The sequence below is a fragment of the Megalopta genalis genome, chromosome 10 (genome assembly GCF_051020955.1).
Source record: "Megalopta genalis isolate 19385.01 chromosome 10, iyMegGena1_principal, whole genome shotgun sequence".
Classification (NCBI taxonomy): Eukaryota; Metazoa; Arthropoda; class Insecta; order Hymenoptera; family Halictidae; genus Megalopta; species Megalopta genalis.
The window spans coordinates 13,577,692-13,594,122 of NC_135022.1; the positions used below are offsets into that span (position 1 = coordinate 13,577,692).

Sequence of the window (16,431 nt, forward strand, 5' to 3'; positions counted from 1 at the left end):
CCCATTGATCTCTATGCTTTTATCTTTGTGAAGTAGTACATATACAGTAGTTTCTCCCGGAAATGCTAAAATTTGGGTTGCTATGAATTTCCCTGTGCTAGTCCTACGCCTATATAATTAATGCTACGTCGATGCTAAGGTTCGACGGACACAGAATGGTCTGTTTGGGTGTAAGTCAGGTAAGAAAAACCGCGGAGCTACAAGGTACGTGACCAATCTCTGTCGAATCGTGGCATGTGACCTCCGAATTGTCTTCGAATCGTGGCATGTGGCCTCCGAATTGCCTTCGAATAGTGGCATATGGCCTTCGAATTGTTTTCGAGTAGTGGCATGTGGCCTCTGAATCGCCTTCGAATAGTGGCATGTGGCCTCTGAATTGCCTTCGAATCGTGGCATGTGGCCTCTGAATTGCCTTCGAATAGTGGCATGTGGCCTCCGAATTGCCTTCGAATCGTGGCAAAAAATTAAAAATAAAAAAGTTAAGTCATCGTTTTCATTCTAGCATTACTATGTATTCATATTAATGTACACCGGCATGCTGGCCGTTACCTTTTTTTGTCGACTGCCCCGAGTTTTTATAAAAACAAGCCGCGAGGCTCGAAGACTCGTGCCTGAGTGTCCGGCGATTATTGTTTTCAATTCCGAGCTCCGGGCCTTTTCGGGAGAATTTACTGTATATGGTCGAAGCAAATCCCTATTTCACAAATTATGAACAATTGATCCGAAATTTGTTGAATCTTGGAAAGATGACAGTATTAGATGGGATGAGAAGATTGGCTAGTGTTAAGGGCGTGCTCCCATTTAGAGCAGTTAACAAATGAATTTTTTATTTGTATTGAATTTTCTAATAGTCTTATGCTTTAAGAACATAGTTCAGAACGATTAGTTAAATTTTTAAAAGTTGGCGAATAACCTCTTTTTATATATAATGCATTTTTTTGGAAATAACGTTTTTATAATCGACTGCCATGATTTATCGATATGTAACGAAAAAGAATTAACATTATCATAATAGAATCGATGTTTCTATTTTGTTTAATTTTATTTCTAGTTTTGTTTTTAATTATAATTGACTTTAACTTTTATGGTTTAAATGAATGCAACAATGTAAGTCGTGGCAATCATTTATTACGAGACTGAATAATGGCATGAAAATTTTATGTTACAAACAGACTCACAAGAAGAGGTCCCCAGGCATGACACTCACTTTTTTATATGAAAGCTCTTAAAACTGAATCTACTGATACCAGGTTTTAGATGCAAACGGCTTATAACTTTTGAGATATTTAACGTTAAAATTGTTAGTAACAAAGCCAGAAATATCCAGCTTATCTTTCTGGTTTCGCTACTAACAACCTTAACATTAAATATCTCAAACAGCATAAACCGTCTACACTTAAAAACGGGTACCATTTAGTTTCAGTTTTTCGAACTCTACTACTATACAAAATCTCATCAAAAAATTAGTGTCAAGCCTGGGGATCACTTCTTGTTAAATATTGCAGTCACTGGAAACATCCATTTTCCAAACATGAATCCCACTATTCTTCGTTTTTAAGTATTACTTTAACATACAGAGATATCACCTAGATGGGTGATAGTCACTTGTAATCATTTATATACAATACAAAATATATGCAGGGATCTTCACATAACTTGAAACCTACATGTTGTATGCATACACAGTGTATATCCTTAGCTGATAATGCAAGAGTGTCATTAAAAGTTATGAAAATTGTTTTATTCTAGACAGAGACATCATATTATGTAAATAGTTTCTTATGCATAAAAATTGTAAAAAAGATTTGGATTAACTTGGATTCTTTACAAAAATTTCTAGATCAATTTTTCATATATCTAAAATAATTTGCAAAAGTTACTATTCAGCTTAGTAAGAATTATGTGAACAAATAGTATTCTTACAATACAATTAAAGAAATAAAGCTGATCTCAAAATTTCCATTGTATTTTCATGAAAGAAAAAAAGATTTATATTGCACAATATCCTCCTGCATACCAGATTAGCATTTACATTAACAATTTTTTCTTGTTTTAGATAATGTATAATATATTCTTGCATTACCAGTCTAAAAGGTACACTATAATTAAGGATCTTTTTTCTATAAAACTGATTAAATATGACAGATTCGGACTGGATCCAACACAAGCCTAATATTGCTTACATTTTTAAATATGGTTTTAGTTATTTGTTAGCTAACAATTAAATTATATAATTCATAGAATTACCTCATTCAGTATATCTACATATTTATTTAATGTTCTTGCTATGATAATAACATAACGTTTGTAGTATTTGTTTATGTATAGTATTAAGACACTATTTACTTGAGTAAACTGCTATGTTTAGCTTTCACAGACCTAAATATAATTTCAGACAGTAAAATGGCTGTACTGCAATTACTTCACGTAAATTTATAAAAATATAACTTTTTGTGTTACAACAATAAATTAATGTCACTTTTATTGTATAAAGTGTCTTACATTACATACATTATGGGACAATGTCTAATTATCAGTCAAAGTTGTATCTAGAGTTATAAATTATTTTTGTTTACCTATGCTAAAATAGGAATAGTTCAGAAAAATTTTAATACATTCTGTCGTACATATTATAATTTAGATATTATGAAATTTGTTAAAATTGGGTTAATTTTAGAAAGAATTCAAATTCTATTTGCTTGGTTTCCTCTATTTTAGTACCGTGTAATTCTAAGATGCATTATATGATGAATACTGGTGATACTCGGAGATATTTAAAAATATAAGACATTTCCTCCGAATTTCAAGTAACCTTACGTTGTTAAACAAAACTACTTATGTCAGTGTTTTATTTTTAAATGATTTAATGATATGCATAAATATAAAATGATTAAATAAATTTTTTCCCATTAAAATGGAGTATGGTTGAAAATAATTAAAAAATTTATTTGCAACATTTATGAAATTGACAAACACTAATAATTTGAAATATTCAGTTAAGACAGTGAAATAGGAAAGTTATTTGTAAAAGAATAAAAGTTACAAGTGTGTTATACTGAATGAAAAAACTGTACCTTATGTCTTGTAAACAAAACAAATACAGCAGTGTTACACAAACACATGTAAACTAAGCAAAATGTATAATTTAATGTAATCATTTTTTTAATAAAAACCTTAAAAGCCAGTTAAATAACTAAACAGTATTATTTGTCATTGACAATGGAATTATGTTTTATTGCCTATAATGCTGATAAAAAAGTTGACATATACAGAATTCAATATTTAAAACCTGTTCTCTTCCACTGTTTAAATGCAAAACTTCTGTTCTTACAATACATTCATGCATCACTCATACAAATTAAACATAAAATAACTTATTTTAAATAATGTAATGCATATATTGTTGACGTTTGTATAAATTATTGGCAATAACAAAGTCACCACTTTTATATGATGAGACAGGAAGTATGTGTACTCAGTAATTACTATGTTATGCTATTTGTATACAACTTAATGAACCTAACAATTGGCTACCAAGCCTGTTGGTACCACAATATTCAAAGGAAGCGAAAACACCACCTGGTATAGAAACACACAATGTCAACACATGCACTTCAATTATATGCACAGTTTATAATATCACTTTGTCTATACATTATATTTAAAATTCTTAAATCCCTCTTATTCCATTATAAATTCGATTTACTGTATCTTGTTGGAATAATTGTTTTATTTCTGAAACATATATAAAATAATGAAGGATTGTAACATTACACAAAGAGAAACAAGTTAAATCAATTAAGCTTACCCTCTTTTTGTGTATTTGTGAATTCTATTTCAGGGAATGCAATGTCAAACGTAATGTACAAAGTGCCATAAAGGTTATTATTGTCATAATGTGGCATTCCTTCTCCTTTCTTTCGTAAGCGAGCTCCTGGCTTAGTAACCTTATCTCTTTGAATACTCACTTTGTGACCATCTAAATGTTTCAGCTCCATTTTGAAACCTACCAGGGCATCTTGCATGGATATAGTAACATTTGTATAAAGATCGTTATCAACTCTCTCAAAAATTGGATGCGGTTGTGTTCGTATTTTTAATATCAAGTTTCCAGGCTCTCCATCTATATGTGGTTCCCCTTCTGCTATAAATACAATGTCTTGTCCATCCACCATACCAGATTCTACTTCAATTTCCAATACTCGTTCTTCAGTGACAAATTTAACATTGGGACACTCTGAACATACTGATTGCTGCACCAGGTGATACCTTCCACTTCCTAAATCACGAGAGACAAATTCTTGCCTACAATTACATTTCCTAGTTCCTTTAGCTGGTTTCATAACGGGCTTATTTCTAGTTATCTGAAGATGAATACATAATATTAAGATTTTGTCAATTACGTTTGTTACATATTACACTTTACCTCTATAAAACTTCCACTATATAACTCTTCTAAGGTAACCGCTAAATCCATTACAATATTAGAACCTTTTGGTATTTCATGTTGTTGTTGGGATTCTCCACCAAAATGAAAACTAAAATCTCCAAAGAAACTTGTGAAAAGATCAGGATTATTTGTCATACCATCCCTTTTTAAACATTCTTCTCCACATCTATCATACATTTCTCTCTTTTCATTATCAGAGAGAACTTCATAGGCTGCACCTAAGTCTTGGAACTTTTGTGAAGCATTTGGATCATCTTTGTTTTTATCAGGATGCAATTCTTTTGCCAGTTTTCTATATGCCTTCTTTATTACATGTTGACTGGCTGTTGATGGTATGCCTAAAATGGAATAAAAGTCTCTCCTGGAAAACACATATTTTTTTGTATTCTTTATGATTAAGAATGGTTACAATTGGAAAAATTGAAGCATCAACAAATTGTGTACACAAACATTTCACAAAATTTACAAAATACAATAGAAATAAAAATATGTTTCATTAAAATACTTATGAATTACTTGTTCTTAAAAACTTTACTTGCACTTATTTTATTGTTCCGCTACTAGTTTTGCAAACAAATAATTTATGAAACTAGAGGTTATAAAATTTTTATAAAATTAACAATTGTTTAATTATACAATAAACAAATTATAGAAAAATAAATGAGTATGCTACTTACCCTGCTGCGGTTAGAATTACATATAACGTTAAATTTATGAACAAAGAGAAAATTAATTTTATCGCTGCCATCCTAGCAGACGTTACAACAAACATAAGTGCTTAGGTCGTGGGTGCTTCGGATTGGCGCACCGATTCAATTCACTCGCGCTTCTGATTGACGATCAAAGTTTCAGGTACATTTCTATGTAACGAAAATGCACGCATAACTAATTTTTATGAATGAAAATTGCTTGATAAGTATGGTATAAGTATGGTATCTATGACTAATATTAAAATCAATTGTACTTACTCGCAATTTAAATTTGTACATGAATAATCATATTTTACTCCGCGCGACGTCTGAGGGAACAGTTATCAACTCAACACTTAGATTTTCTACAAACTATGAACCTAAAAATATAGTATGTAATGGGACTTACTCCTGCACGCTTTTTTTAATCCCTACGCTGGCATACACATCCCCACCATTTTTCCGCGTAAGTGCATCGCAGTTGGAGGAAGTCAACGATCCCCTCTATTAATTCACTTCAATTTCTAATTAGGGGAAAATGCAGATGCGAGGAATGCCCCTATGTTGCAGGTAAATGGTCATACTACATATCTATATAGTCTAGGTATGAATCATCAGCCAATCAGAGCAAAACCATTTCTATACTGTACCTCCATAACTTATGTTTTGTGTCAAAACTGGTCTCAAGCTATCAGCCGTTCTTGGAATTTCCACTCAGGTCAGTGGTGTCCCCAATGATGTCAAGGATTCTGCTCGGAGTCTGCTCCAAGTGGCAGCGAGAAGACCTCACAAATAAGATTGGATGATGCCAATGAATTCCATTGGCGTCCCTGCACCACTCTATAGCTCATTCCAGATGACTAATGCTCAAGATTTTTTTGTTGTTGTAAATTTAAATTAAATAATTTCTCTCATGAATTTATGTAAATTAATTTCTTCTCAGGCTCCCCGATGTCATGCTATGCTTCTACGCATGCATCGGACACGGATGCTCCTACTTTCTTGAATGAGGGTCTAAAAGGGCTGATCGCCTTAGAGCCACTTATAGCTCTATGGATCCCTGCCTGAAATCCCTGCTCCTGAAGTTTTATGGATGTGAAGTTCCTGAACGCTGTTCATAAATATAGGCCCTACCTACATATCGATTGTCGAGTGTCAGTTACAGCTGCGGGATAATATTCACAGAGTTAACCAATAAACTATAACAAGGAAGTCATTAGTTTAATCATGTCAGTATGTAAATTCTATTTAATAGAAATACTACAAACATTATTGGAACAAAGTCAGTCACAAATTACATGACAAAAGCGTTGTTGACGCTAAAATCGTTATTTTATAAGATATTCATAGGTTATGAAAACTAGTGTATCAAATACCTCACAAAATGCAAAAACATATGCAACTATGGAGAGGTGTTGATAAAGTATCATACACATTTAGTGACAAACCTAATGGCATTATTTGCAAATTTGTTACTATTAAAGATCATATTTTTGTAATAACTACCTCAAATAATTTATATCATGGAGAAGTAACAATTGTGGATAACAATGCTCCAACATTAATTTTCAAAACTGCTCCATTTAATGTGGTTGACATAGCATCCAATTCGGAGCATTTATTTATTGTAGATACCAACGGATATGTTTTAAAAATAAATCCTCAAGATATGAGTGTAATAGACACAATAATTCTAAAAGAAGAAATCAAATGTAGTCATGGGTATGATTCAAATTTTGATTCACTCTTTTACTCTTTGTCTATAGCTTGCAAACTAGAATGATTATATATACGTATAATATATCAGAATCATTAATATTATTACAGATGTGAACAAGAAATTGTATTTCTTACAATAACTTCAATAGCTGTCAATGATCAATCAGCATTATTTATAACAGAAGAAGGTGAACTTTGGGCTAGTGGCAATCAGCCACAGATAGATATTAATAGTAAAGAGCCTAAAAAGGTTAAATTTTTCGAGGGTAGAACCATTTCCATTGTTTCATGTGGTTTTAATTTTAATGTAGTTGCTGCAAGGAAAACACTGAAAGCTATGAAAGATGATTCTGATAGTGAAGGTGATTTAAAAGAAAATGTTTTTGTTGATTCATGTCCTCAGTGTCTTAATACTGTCTTATTAAGTGATACAAGTATGACATCATCAGATACTTGTCCAGCTGGACTATATGCGCAACATTTTAGTGAAGATCATTCAACCATCTCTACTAGTGCTTTATCAGTTACTAGTAAAGAATATGACTTTGCAGCTTCTACTGATACTACTAAAATAGAACAAATTTCTAAGATAAGTGGAAACGAAGAACAAAGTTCTAACAGTACTATAAACTCTGATAAAGAAGAAAAAAAAAATGTTATTTTTATAAATACAGAAGCTGCAAAACAGTTTCTAACTAAACAGTTATCCTGGGTTTCTTCTTATGGAAGTATTAAAGAAGACATACCTATAGAAAATATTGAAACACCAACAAGATTAATCAAACAAAATGTATCTAATGTAGCTAATTTGGTGTACGAAGGTGTAAAAAATGTAGGTGATAAAGTTGTTACATTATCTAAACATATGAGTGGAAGTTCAGACATTAATGAATTAAAGAATGATATTAGTGAACATATAATAGAACAGGCAGAAGAATGTTCGGAACCTGCCAATAATAGTTTAATGTTAAGTTTACGATGTGAAGAATTTCCATGGTCATCGAGTAACGGCACTTCAGAGCATGAATTATCGCAACAGGATTTAAATGAAAAGATTAATACATTAACGCAAGCTGGTAGTAACATTTTGTCAACGGAACTATGGACATGGGGTGATATTGAATTTGGACAATTAGGAACAGGTGATACTATTAATCGCTTGCGACCTATTCTAGTTGCAAAACTAAGCAATATTGGTCTTAGAAAAATTACATGTGGTGCATATCACATTCTGGCTTTAACATTGGATGGAAGAGCCTTTGCTTGGGGAAGAAATAATTGTAAACAAGTGATGTTAGAGTCAAATGCTTGTCAAAGTGCACCTCAATTATTTTCTACTAATTTATCATCAACTGAGAGAGCAAAAGATATAGCATCTGGCAGCTATCATAGTTTGATCATGATGCATCATGGTTTATACTTTATTGGAAAGTCAAGGTAATTTGATGGTAATTCGCTTGTAAGCTACATGAATAATATAGTTCTATTTATTAATACAAATTTATTATCGTGATTTTAGTAAAATTGGAGACATGTTTCATCTTGATATTGAAATATGCGATGATTACAGTGTAACTGAAATATTTGGTTCAGGAGAATATAGTTGCTGTTCTGTGATAAACGAAACAGCAAGAAATATTTCTCAAGATTTGATAGACGAACAAGTATATTTAGAAAAGATATTGATTATCTTTAAAAATTTAATCAAACCATTGCAAAAGAAGGGAGGTGCTATGCAAGAATTGAATGTTTATGAAACATTATGTAGATGCTATACAGAACTACTAAGTTTCAGTGTATTAAATGTCATTAGTCTATGGAACTATTTCAATCACATTGGTGAAGCATATGAAGTAGTAGTTGTTGCTAATGTTGATGAATATATCACTGTGTATAAATATTACTTAAATGCAATATGTGATGTAATTTGTCTAAGTGGCTTTACATACATTGCAAAAATAATTGAAGTACCACGAGTGATAACAAATTTGTTTAATGGTAAATGGAAAAGTATAGAAAAAAAAAATTTTGAAAATGAATTTGATATGGCATTAAAGTATCCATTGGATAATCTGAATAGGTGAATATTTATAAATGTAAATTACATATATTAAACTTCATTACTTCTGTCTTTACGTACTAATAAATGTTATGTACATACAGATATAAAAATATGATTCAGAATTTGATGACATGTAGTGACGCAGAAATGGGTGTAGAACGATTTCAAGATGCTCTAATAAAATGGGAACAAATATGTGAAGAACAAGAAAAGCGACAAAAGGAAGCTATAGCAACTAAGTTGTTTTGGGATAGTTCTGGTAAATTGGGAGAAGTTTTAAGATCTCCTAATAGGAGACTTATAAGAGAATCAAGAACACATCCCATAGCAATGTCTAATTCTAGATTCTTTTCCACTCATTGGTTTGCTTTGTTGACTGACATATTTATTCATGTTACTGGAACAACTCATACAATTTATCCACTTAAAACATTATGGGTAGCGATTTTACCAGATTCTGAAATAGTGCAAGTAAGTACAACTAGATTTCAAGGCATTGAATTCTGTTTACATTGATAAGTTTTATGTTTTCAGAATGCTATATTAGTAAAAGCCCCAGAAGATACATTTGTTTTGTATACTGAAACACCCTGCAAGCGTAATGAATGGCTACATGCTTTGCAAAATGCTATAAAATGTAATCTACAAAAAGTTGTTGGACATGAGCCGCCAATAGCACGTTCTGGCTCTTTCACTTTTACCAAACACAGCCTTTACAAACAAGCAAAATATGTCGGTTCGTAAGTTATTTAAACAATTTAATTCAAATCATAAAGTCATTCGAAAAAGATTATAAATAGGTCATCATCATATTTTTTAACTCTTAAAATTATAAGATGATAAAAAACTTTCTATGATATTTTTTCTTTTCTTTACAACAAGGTATTTTTTCGGATGATGTGATAAATTATCTATACGTATAAAAATTGATAGGTTATATTAGGTTAAATTTTACATATTTATTGCTTTGAGGCCATAGTCCTATTACAATCTTTGGTAAATAATAGTATTGCACATACTTAGAATTATTTTGAATTATTTCTAATATGTAGTTCTTACTGTTGAAACTTTTGAATATATGCCGTGTCTTGGTGGAATTATTTTCCTAACGTTTCACAAGCTTCGCAGCTCACTTCATCCAGGCATCAAAGACACACTGATACTTTATTGGTAATTGGTATGATACCAAGCCTTAAAGCCTAAAATTTCTGATATTTCTAATGTAGTCTAACTTGGTAGTATTTATTTCTATCTGATTCCGGATGTTGATTGCACCATACTCTACTGGTTCCTTGGTTTACTTTCCCATGCAGAAGGCTCTCAATTTCATGCTAGTTTTCAAAAAGTTTGATAGTTCCCATAGATGCCTTTCGTTGTTTATTGTTAGCAGTTGGAGTCGTTATTTTTTGGTGAAGGTGGTCGAATTTCCTTATATATAGGGCAAGCTATAAGAATATGTCTCCCATCCTCTAGTTCGTAGAAGTTACAGTTGAGTCATTCCTCGACTGACACACTCCTTAACTGTTTTCAACTTCTATGTGATTTTACCTATTAATCTAGTTTATGCAATTATTTTTTGTATAAGTAAGGAATATTCTAGTTTAGGTACTCAGCTCTTTGTAGTGTTATCGTATTTTTTATATCTTTGTAAATTTTGCTATAACTTGAGTTACTTATTTATTTTCTTCAATTTTACTTATTTTCTTCAAACAATTTTATATATATTTGTATTAGAATATTTGTTAGTGATGTTACCTCCGTCTAATGCTATTAGTTTAATGTTATTAGTTTACTATAGAACTTTTTGCAGCTATTTTCTGCTGCATCCCAGCTGTTAGATCTTGTTAATATGAGAGGTTTTCATATTGTTTCCAGGGCAGTTTTTACTTTTATTACAAAGTTTTTTTGAGCTGCATAAAACATCTAGATGTGTAAAGGACACTCCCAGATACATTGTATATTCCTTCACTTCTTCAATCTCTTCTCATTATAAAATAATTTTCTTATTCCTTTATCTTATCTTTTATTGTATTGTTTTCATGCATAATAAGTGTTTGTATGTCAGTTGGATTGTTTTTCAGCATTAGTACATTCCTATGTCCCTTTCTTCAAAGAAGTTTATGATATCTCTAGTCGACTGTTGGGCTTATGCAGCCTCTCTGTAATACACTTTTATTTATTTTTAGATAAATCAGATCAGTATTCTTATCAATTACGATCTTATGTCCACTTTGTGTAATGTTTGCCAGAGTAGTGAGTGCCATGTGGAATCGAAAGCCTTCCTGAAGTCGCAAAGCGAATAAATTTCTTGCCTTTTGGGCATGCTAGGGACTGAGCAATTTTACTTTGTAGTATGAAGACGTCATTTACAGCACCAATTGTTTACTCATTTTGTTAACATTGTCGTCAGTATCTTAACTATCGAATTGGCAAGTGTGATTTCTCTATAATTGTTTGGGTCTGATCTCTTTGATGTCGATGTGTTTCTCTAACTTAATGGGATCTTACCCTCGGATAAGATTCGGTTCATGAGGTTTAGCAGCGTAATTCTTGTATTGAGGGTAGGTATCTGAAGAACTCGTTAGATATCCCGTCTGCGCCCAGTGATTTGTCTAGGTTTGGGTTGTTTAACATTGCATTTGATTCTTCATTTGAAATATTCTGATCCAAATAAGGGTGTCCCGTGTCTAAGGTATAGTATATGTTCTCCATGTCTTCCTTAAATAATACTTTGTAGTATTTTTCCAATATTTCGATTTCCATTTTACAATCCTGTTGGGCTCTATATTGTAATTTTCTTACCGTTTTCCAAAAGTTGCCCTGCATCCTTCACATTCATATAACTCTGTGGTTGTTTGCTTGTTTGATGATAAACTCATATTATTTTCTCGCTACTAAGTACAATCCTTTTCCCTGCTCCTCCCTGCTCCTCAGCTTTGTTTCCCCTGAAGACTCTTGCCAATTTTTTCATTCGCTTTCTGGCTTCCTGGTATTTTTTGTCAAACCATGTTTTGTTACATGAGGGTTTTTTATTTCTACAGTTCCTGTGTGTTGCCCATACCCAAAGTGTTTGCTGTTTCTTTATTGCAGTTTCTAGAGGTGTTTCTATCAGTACTTCCTGTGTTTCCATCATTTCCTTGTATCGATCTTTCATGCTGTGTCAATCTTTCATGCTGTGTCAATCTTTCATGCTGTGTCGATCTTTCATATGCAAATGGATTAAAAGTTCTACATCGACTATTCCAAAATCTATAATTGACCCTATGAAGTTCAAATCTATTGTACAACTTTCGTTTCCACCAATGTATGTAAAATGTCCTTTTTTGTCTGAGTTGCATCTGCCATTGAGTACAATCATACCTTCTTCTTCCATGGTTTCGAATAGTATTCTTCCTGGTTTATTGATTATTTTGTCTCTGGATGGTCTGGTCTTCTGTAACGAATTCATCCACTTGGTTGTTTGTTCCACTTTTAGCATTGAAGTCACCTCCATTATTATCAAGGCGGAGTTTGCCTCTCTGAGGGAGCTAATCAGTTCCCCCAGTGTTCTTATTACTTGTCCATTTTTGCTGGCTAAGTATATATTGCAGATTATGTATTTCTTTTCATAAAAATGTATAGCTCTCTATTATTAAAATGAAATATTACATATATTCATTTATAGGACATTGGCTAAATGGTAAACCACATGGTTTTGGAAAATTAAATTGGCCTGATGGTCGTGTATATACAGGACAGTTTCATAAGGGTGTTTTTCATGGTACTGGTAAAATGGATATTCCATCGCATAGTACGTATGAAGGACAATGGAAAGATGGTCAACAAACTGGATATGGCACCTTGAAGTTAGTTTACTAAATAAATAATAATATAATCCTAATATATCAACTTACATATAATGAAATATTGAAAGTAAAACATAATGTATTTTTTAGATACAGTAATGGAGACTTTTACGAAGGATATTTCAAGGATGGATTACCACATGGTCATGGTATTAAAAAAGAAGGTTACTTCACAACTTGTGTTGCATCCGTTTACATTGGAGAATGGGAAGCAGGTGTAAAGCAAGGTTACGGAATTATGGATGACATTGTAGCAGGTATAGTATGTACAATAGAACTTCAGAAATATACCAAAACTTTAAACTGTTTTAAAGAATAAGTAACACACATTAAATTTTAAAACCAATTCTTATATAATTATGAACAGATGATTATATTAATACAAGTATAAATAATATAAGTACAAATATAATTTGTGTTTTTATATTTTAGTATGCACTATGTTTATACTATTTATTAAAAAGATAATGAAAATGTTTATCTGTCAGCTTAATTATGATTAAGAAACAATGTTTCGTGTAATGTAGCTGCCAAAATGATATAACTTTATTCTAAATAAATTAAAATGTGCTTATACATATATGTCAATACAAGAAAAAATACAGTTGTTAAAAAAACAGTAAATTACATAATACTTGTCATCAGTAAATTATACTACACTTAATTAATTATTAAAATGAAACATAAAATAATGCCAATGAAAAGTCACAGAAATTTTCCTTAATTTTATTTCATATATTTCTCTTATAATTATGTATTGAACATAGAATCCATAATTAGGTTACAATAAACGTGTGTGTGTATAAACATCTTATTAATTACTGATTCATTAAATAGCATGATGTTATTATAGGTGAAAAATATTTGGGATCTTGGAGTAACGATATGAAACATGGTAGTGGCGCAATTGTAACTTTGGATGGTATTTATTATGAAGGAGTTTTTACGCAGGATGTTTTAACGGTAGAATTTTAAAGAATTTAACATTTTTCGAATAGATAAGAATACACATTTCTAAAAACATTAAAACAAATATACTACTTAATTGTAGGGTCATGGAGTCATGATATTTGAAGATGGTACACATTATGAAGGTGAATTTAAATCAGCTGGTGTATTTTGTGGAAAAGGAACATTGACCTTCCGAAATGGTGAGCGATTGGAAGGTCATATAAATGGAGTATGGAATGAGGGTATAAAAGTTATTGCAACATTACATTTATCAGAAAATGAAGAACGTGTACAAACTAATTCAAAACCAATGTACGTGATTTATAGGACATTATGTATTTCGATCTATAAGAAATAATTTTTATCATTATGTTATAGCTCATTTGGGAAATTATGTGTACCTCCAGATCAAAAATGGAAAGCCATATTTAAACAATGTTATCAACAACTTGGTATAGCTGAAGCAGATTCTGAAACTACAAATGCAGACAAAAACATAAAGGCGCAGCATGCATGGCAAAATGTTGCCAGCATAATGACTAAATCTCGCCAAAAGATATTACGTAAAAAAAATGTCTCGTTACATGCACCAATTACTAACGATATGAATGACAAAAGTACTGATGAATTAAATAAAATTCCTAGTTTCCGAGAAAAAAAGTTAACTCACGAAAATTATAAAAATATTCATACATACCTAATAAAAGCTTTTGAATGTCAACATCATCCATTAGGTATTCTTTTAACAGACATTTCTACTGTATATACAACTACATATGGTGGTGTTAGAGTTCATCCTCTTTTGCTCGAGCATGCTATATCTGAACTTCATAGCATTACGTCAAGAATATATGAAATAGTTACTTTACTATTTCCAACATTACCACCTGAAGGGACAGAACTTTTATTGGAAGCAGAAAACGGAGAAGGGTATGCTGGTTTCATAATTACTAGCAAAGCTTTAATAATTTAGTATAAAAAATGAAATTCAATTTATATTTTTTCGGAATAATTAAATTATAAATATAATTAGTTAAGTATAATAGTGTAATTAAATACCTACTGTTTGGTAATTATTTATTTATAAAGTCTGTATATTAGAAATATTCATATAAAAATATTATTTTTTTACATTACTTTATTAGACAGACTATAGATATGATTTCTATAATACATCCAATAATATTACCCCGCGTGCAGTCAGTACTATTTATATTATACGATCTACATAACGCGGAAGAGGATAAAGCCTATAAAAAGAGACTAACAAAATGGAATAGACAACCAGATATGACATTAATGACTTTTCTGGATATTGATCAGTAAGTACTTTGTAGTGCTCATATTGAAAAATAGATTCTATTATCTTTGTATTTAAATTAATTAATAAAATTATAGAAAATTTTGGAAGGATAAACATTTAATAGATCTGACTGAAAACAGGTTACAATTTCAAATAAAATCATATTTCAATGAAGCAGTAGAGACTTTGCAACAATTGAAAACTACATTTTCTCCAATAGAAAAGTTGTTAGTTGTTAAAAATACATTCGAACAAATGACACAAGTAAGTCAATTTGTAATTATGCATTATATTATTTAGGAAAGTACTATACCCAGTTTCCCTTAGATAGCACAAAGAGAATTGGGTTCCACATATCTGTGGACAATGGATGAGCTATTTCCTGTTTTTTGCTATGTTGTTATACGGGCTAGTATATTAAAACTAGGCAGTGAAATACAGTTTATAGAAGACTTTATGAAGCCTTCTTTATGGAATGGAGAACATGGAATTATGTTTACGACACTTAAGGTGAGACAGTTTTGTCAAGAAATAATTTAAAAGTGAAATGATTTTAATAATTGTTTTTTTTAGGCAAGTTATTATCAAATATTACAAGAGAAAATGAATGAAGGCGACTAGAAATGTAAACAATACTATATTATTGTAAACAGATAAAAATGTAAAAAAAAGATTCTAACGATCCCTAAAATGATAAATTATTAAACAGTAAATTCAAAATGATAAATTGTTAAACAATAAATGCAAAACAATAAAATTCCACAAGCCATAACAAAGTACCTCAGACATTAATTATTTAGGTAACAATAATGTAATTTCAGAAAATTACATCATATCTATTAAAAATGATTATTCATTTTTGTAACTGATAAATGATATATTTATTACATTCTTTTAGACTATTCCACAGTGTATGTAAATTAAAATCATTGATCTATCAGTTTGACTCGATTATTTTTATATAAAAAGTTGTAATGCTTATTTATTCATTCCAATATGTATTTCATACAAACTAAGAACTTGTATTTAAGAGTAATATTTATTTAATACTTTAATTCATAATTTTTAATGTTGTAAATTCTGTTAAGTTTTATGAAACATTTATGTAATATATAAATTTGTACAAGTTACATTAGTATTCCAATTATTTTAGTGTAATTTGCAAGCACATATAACAAAACAATATTTTAACGTTTATAATCATGAATTAATATAAAAGATCACATAATATATTATAATATAATTTCATATTATGACATGGATACGAAAGTTGATTTGGGATTGATATAAACAACTGTTTTTAGAGGATGTTCAATATTTTTAATTTACTAATTGATCAAAATTGATAAAATAAATGAATTATAAAATATAAATTAGTATTGATATAAGTATAAATAAAATATTAATATAAG

At 30.7% G+C, this 16,431-nt stretch overlaps 2 protein-coding genes and 1 long non-coding RNA gene across 5 annotated transcripts; 2 read left to right on the top strand and 1 right to left on the bottom strand.

Annotated features, from left to right (window-relative positions):
• Positions 1-3,203: 3,203 nt before the first annotated feature.
• Positions 3,204-5,532, bottom strand: shv (DnaJ heat shock protein family member shriveled). Its single transcript, XM_033469993.2, has 5 exons — positions 5,419-5,532; positions 5,128-5,310; positions 4,427-4,811; positions 3,809-4,364; positions 3,204-3,735 (listed from the first exon to the last, which is right to left on the bottom strand). Exons 2-5 carry the CDS (start codon positions 5,220-5,222, stop codon positions 3,671-3,673), a joined length of 1,101 nt encoding a protein of 366 aa, XP_033325884.1. The 5' UTR covers positions 5,223-5,310; positions 5,419-5,532; the 3' UTR covers positions 3,204-3,670.
• A 201-nt stretch (positions 5,533-5,733) lies between these two features.
• LOC143260127 (uncharacterized) lies at positions 5,734-6,358 on the top strand. The gene is made up of 2 exons (XR_013034236.1): positions 5,734-5,857; positions 6,083-6,358. It is a non-coding gene; the product is annotated as an uncharacterized LOC143260127 (long non-coding RNA).
• On the top strand, positions 6,159-15,798 carry Als2 (Amyotrophic lateral sclerosis 2). Of its 3 annotated transcripts, none has more exons than XM_076524761.1 (14): positions 6,159-6,861; positions 6,967-8,295; positions 8,378-8,938; positions 9,022-9,391; positions 9,455-9,656; positions 12,585-12,765; positions 12,856-13,022; positions 13,619-13,728; positions 13,817-14,028; positions 14,095-14,646; positions 14,862-15,038; positions 15,160-15,283; positions 15,347-15,529; positions 15,593-15,798. In XM_076524761.1, the coding sequence occupies exons 1-14, from the start codon at positions 6,524-6,526 to the stop codon at positions 15,638-15,640; spliced, it is 4,554 nt and encodes a 1,517-aa protein (XP_076380876.1). In that variant the 5' UTR covers positions 6,159-6,523; the 3' UTR covers positions 15,641-15,798. The 3 variants fall into 3 exon arrangements, with proteins under 3 accessions (XP_076380876.1, XP_076380877.1, XP_076380875.1); XM_076524760.1 differs by having other exon boundaries at positions 6,511-6,861; positions 15,115-15,283; XM_076524762.1 differs by lacking the exons at positions 15,160-15,283; positions 15,593-15,798 and having other exon boundaries at positions 15,320-15,460.
• Positions 15,799-16,431: the final 633 nt, after the last annotated feature.